The following is a 1,214-nucleotide window of genomic DNA, read 5'->3' as shown; positions in this document are numbered from 1 at the left end:
ATGTATGCTACTTTGTGATTCCATTCCAGTCAAAACTAATTCTTTATATGCATGCTACTTTGTGATTCCATTCCAGTCAAAACTAATTCTTTATATGCATGCTACTTTGTGATTCTATTCCAGTCAAAATCAAATATGTATTCATTGTTATATGTATGCTTCCTTATGATTCCATTCCAGTCAAAAATATTTCTTGGTGATTCCATTCCAGTCAAAGTTACTTCATTCCATTCTTTGTGATTCCATTCCAATCAAAGTTAATATGTATGCAGTTAATATGTATGCTTCTTTATAATTAAATTTTCCATTACAATCAATGTTACTTCATTCCATTCCAACAAGAAGTTAAGATAACAACTCTATTCTATTCAAACAACATCTTTCAATACATCATGTGACTTCATTTCATCATATACACGATGATCAGAAAAAGAAATCCAATGGTAAACTTATATATTTTCTCCTTCATTGCAATGGCATCAGAGTACTTTTCCTTCTTCATCTGTTCCATGTCTTCCTTCACCTTCTCTACTTCGGTCTTCAATGCTACTAATTCAGCTTTCATTCCCTCCACCACTTCCATCAGAGGCATCTGTACAAGTTCTACATCCAACCATTTCCAATATTTGCATTTACCCTTCCACAATAAAATTTCAAAGTGAGATTTCAAATCTGGAATAAATGAATCAGAAAAGAGGGGAAATTTAAGTGAAATTGCTTACCTCATTGCACACCATGAAATGCCTCCCTGGATTCTTTGGTGTTGTTGATGTTAGAATACGTGCAGGGAACCCACAATCACAAGTTTTTGGATCATTCACTGTGGATTTCTTGCTTGATCGATTGAGGGAGGATGAGATGCTGTAGGAGGAAGCCATCGGGTATTAGGGCAACGGGGTATTAGAGCACAATAAATGAACAACAAACGCCCCTCCTTTAATAACAAGAACCCTAGATGCCAGTTAGGATCAAAACTGACACGTAGGATCAATAAATTCATTGAAACCGGCAAAAACCAGTCGGAAGGGGAAATTTGCACAAATCAACAAGTTAAAGGGTTAATAGAGCACGAAAAAAAGTTCAGTGACCAAATGTGATCAAAATCAAAAGTATGTTACCCTCTGAAGTCATTATCCCTTTTATCTATATATTGTAGAGACAAAAGTGAACTATAACAGTAATATTGGATTATTTCTATAACACGTTTAAACAAA

The 1,214-nt window shown here is 34.7% G+C and overlaps 1 protein-coding gene across 1 annotated transcript; it reads right to left on the bottom strand.

Moving 5' to 3' along the window:
* Positions 1-290: 290 nt before the first annotated feature.
* Positions 291-980, bottom strand: LOC145039713 (uncharacterized). The gene is made up of 2 exons (XM_078987732.1): positions 723-980; positions 291-637 (listed from the first exon to the last, which is right to left on the bottom strand). Exons 1-2 carry the CDS (start codon positions 876-878, stop codon positions 401-403), a joined length of 393 nt encoding a protein of 130 aa, XP_078843858.1. The 5' UTR covers positions 879-980; the 3' UTR covers positions 291-400.
* Positions 981-1,214: the final 234 nt, after the last annotated feature.

This window comes from Lactuca saligna, chromosome 4, assembly GCF_052625555.1.
Source record: "Lactuca saligna cultivar CGN05327 chromosome 4, ASM5262555v1, whole genome shotgun sequence".
Taxonomy (NCBI): Eukaryota; Viridiplantae; Streptophyta; class Magnoliopsida; order Asterales; family Asteraceae; genus Lactuca; species Lactuca saligna.
The sequence above is the reverse complement of the archived record's forward strand: the minus strand, read 5'-3'. Positions and strand labels throughout refer to the sequence as shown.

What these genes read in the sequence shown, in the direction of transcription:
- LOC145039713 (XM_078987732.1), bottom strand. Translation starts at nt 878, where the DNA reads ATGGCTTCCTCCTACAGCATCTCATCCTCCCTCAATCGATCAAGCAAG. An exon ending in ATTTCATGGTGTGCAATGAG is followed by an intron (nt 638 to 722) that starts GTAAGCAATTTC and finishes TTATTGTGGAAG; the next exon opens with GGTAAATGCAAATATTGGAA.